The following is a 1,896-nucleotide window of genomic DNA, read 5'->3' as shown; positions in this document are numbered from 1 at the left end:
ACCTCCCTCTGGTCAGAGACATGAACTACAACTTAATAATAATAATATAATAATAATAATAATGATAATGATAATGATAATGATAATGATAATGATAATAATAATAATAATAATAAATATCATAGACCTAATTATTGATCAATGGATCAATAATTAGCTCTATAATATTCTTAGTAACATAATAGCACATAATAGCTTTTGCCGACACAGCACGTCAGAAACGCGTTTCCTCCGTAAAACTTAATTTTAGAATGTTTACAATTTCTGCAGTAGTTGAAGCATGTCGGTGAACCGGAGGTTCTTTGAAAAAAGTCATTTTGAAAAAGGACATTTTGTTTTTGTTCTGTTGATCAGTTGAGTTTTTTATTTCTGAAGTAGCACGAAGAATAAAACCATTATCTGTGTTTGATTGAATAAATATCTCTTGTATGTTTTGTTTTTCTTGCAGGCAGAGATGAGGGCAGCTGTGTTTTTGGCCATGGAGGACCAGGACAGACTGGAGGTGAAGATTTGTCCTGAGTTTATTCATACTTTGCATTATTTCTTATTAATGTTTGTCTTTTTTGTCCTCAGAACAAAACTCCACTCGTCAATGAAAAGCTGAAAAAATGTCTGAACACTAAAGATGGTCAGTTTTTTTGTTTATTTTACCAGTTTTCCTCCTCTGAACATAAAATTTATGTCTCTGCTCATCTATAATTTTATCACTTCCTTCTGAAGGTTTCTGGAGTTTAACTAATTTAACAAATTAAATGTAAAGAAGTTGTGGTACAGTTCAGTTTCTGCATGTTGTTGTAGTTCATGTCTCTGACCAGAGAGAGGCGCTGCTGCACCATCAGACTGCTCAGACTTTTGACCTTTCTAGACTGTTTCTAGACTTTCTGACTGTTCTACACCCTCTGCTCTTCAGGAGAGACCAGAGATGTTTGAGTCAATTTCAGAATATCAGCAACAATAAAACCATCAACTCAGTGTTGAATCCTTCATGTCCTCTCTGTCTGGTTCTGATCTGTGTTTCTGTCCGTGCAGGTCGTCTGGTGGCCAGTCTGATCGTAGACTTCCTGCAAGTCTTTAACCTGGACTTCAGCCTCGCCGTGTTCCAGCCGGAGATCAACTTGGTGAGCAGCTGAGAACAAAACCACCCGATTAAATTCTTCCACCGTCTGGTGACTGATTCCCTTCAGGGCTTTAATTTCACTGCAGACAGATAAAAAATCTGTTCAAGAGGAGCTCCTTTATTGTTATTTCTGAGTAAAACCTTCTAGGGATGCACGATAACTTACTTTAAGAACCGATACCGATAATTTTCTCCTTCTGATGGCCGAAAACCAATAATAACCAATAATAACCGATAACATGCCAGGAGATAAGACGAGTCAAAAATGGGTAAGATCATAACATTAATAAACACCAAAACCAAATCACACTGTAAATTATACTATTTGAAATAAACTCTTAGCAAATAAACTTTTCTTAAAATATATCAAACAGAACAATTTCTCAAATGGCCATTTTTTAAAATAAGGCACATTAATTATAAAAAGACCTTTAACACTGTTCTCAGATCTAAACAAAAGAAAAAAGTAATTCCACAAGTTCAAAACAGATAATTCACTAACTATGGCAAACCCTGGCCAACGATGGTAAACCGAGGCCAACGATGGTAAACCGAGGCCAACGATGGTAAACCGTGGCCAACGATGGTAAACCGAGGCCCAACGATGGCAAACCGAGGCCCAACGATGGCAAACCGAGGCCCAACGATGGCAAACCGAGGCCCAACGATGGCAAACCGAGGCCCAACGATGGCAAACCGTGGCCAACGAACGATGGCAAACCGTGGCCAACGAACGATGGCAAACCGTGGCCAACGAACGATGGCAAACCGTGGCCAAC

The 1,896-nt window shown here is 38.4% G+C and overlaps 1 protein-coding gene across 1 annotated transcript in view; it reads left to right on the top strand.

Annotated features, from left to right (window-relative positions):
* Positions 1-1,896, top strand: part of cep43 (centrosomal protein 43) — a 13,169-nt gene that overhangs the window by 2,869 nt on the left and 8,404 nt on the right. The window contains exons 2-4 of the mRNA XM_014029984.1: positions 449-502; positions 574-628; positions 1,030-1,118. Of these exons, the coding sequence (XP_013885438.1) occupies positions 449-502; positions 574-628; positions 1,030-1,118 (198 nt within the window). The remainder of the gene's footprint in view (positions 1-448; positions 503-573; positions 629-1,029; positions 1,119-1,896) is intronic.

Source organism: Austrofundulus limnaeus, unplaced genomic scaffold (assembly GCF_001266775.1).
Source record: "Austrofundulus limnaeus strain Quisiro unplaced genomic scaffold, Austrofundulus_limnaeus-1.0 Scaffold982, whole genome shotgun sequence".
Lineage (NCBI taxonomy): Eukaryota > Metazoa > Chordata > Actinopteri > Cyprinodontiformes > Rivulidae > Austrofundulus > Austrofundulus limnaeus.
The sequence above is the reverse complement of the archived record's forward strand: the minus strand, read 5'-3'. Positions and strand labels throughout refer to the sequence as shown.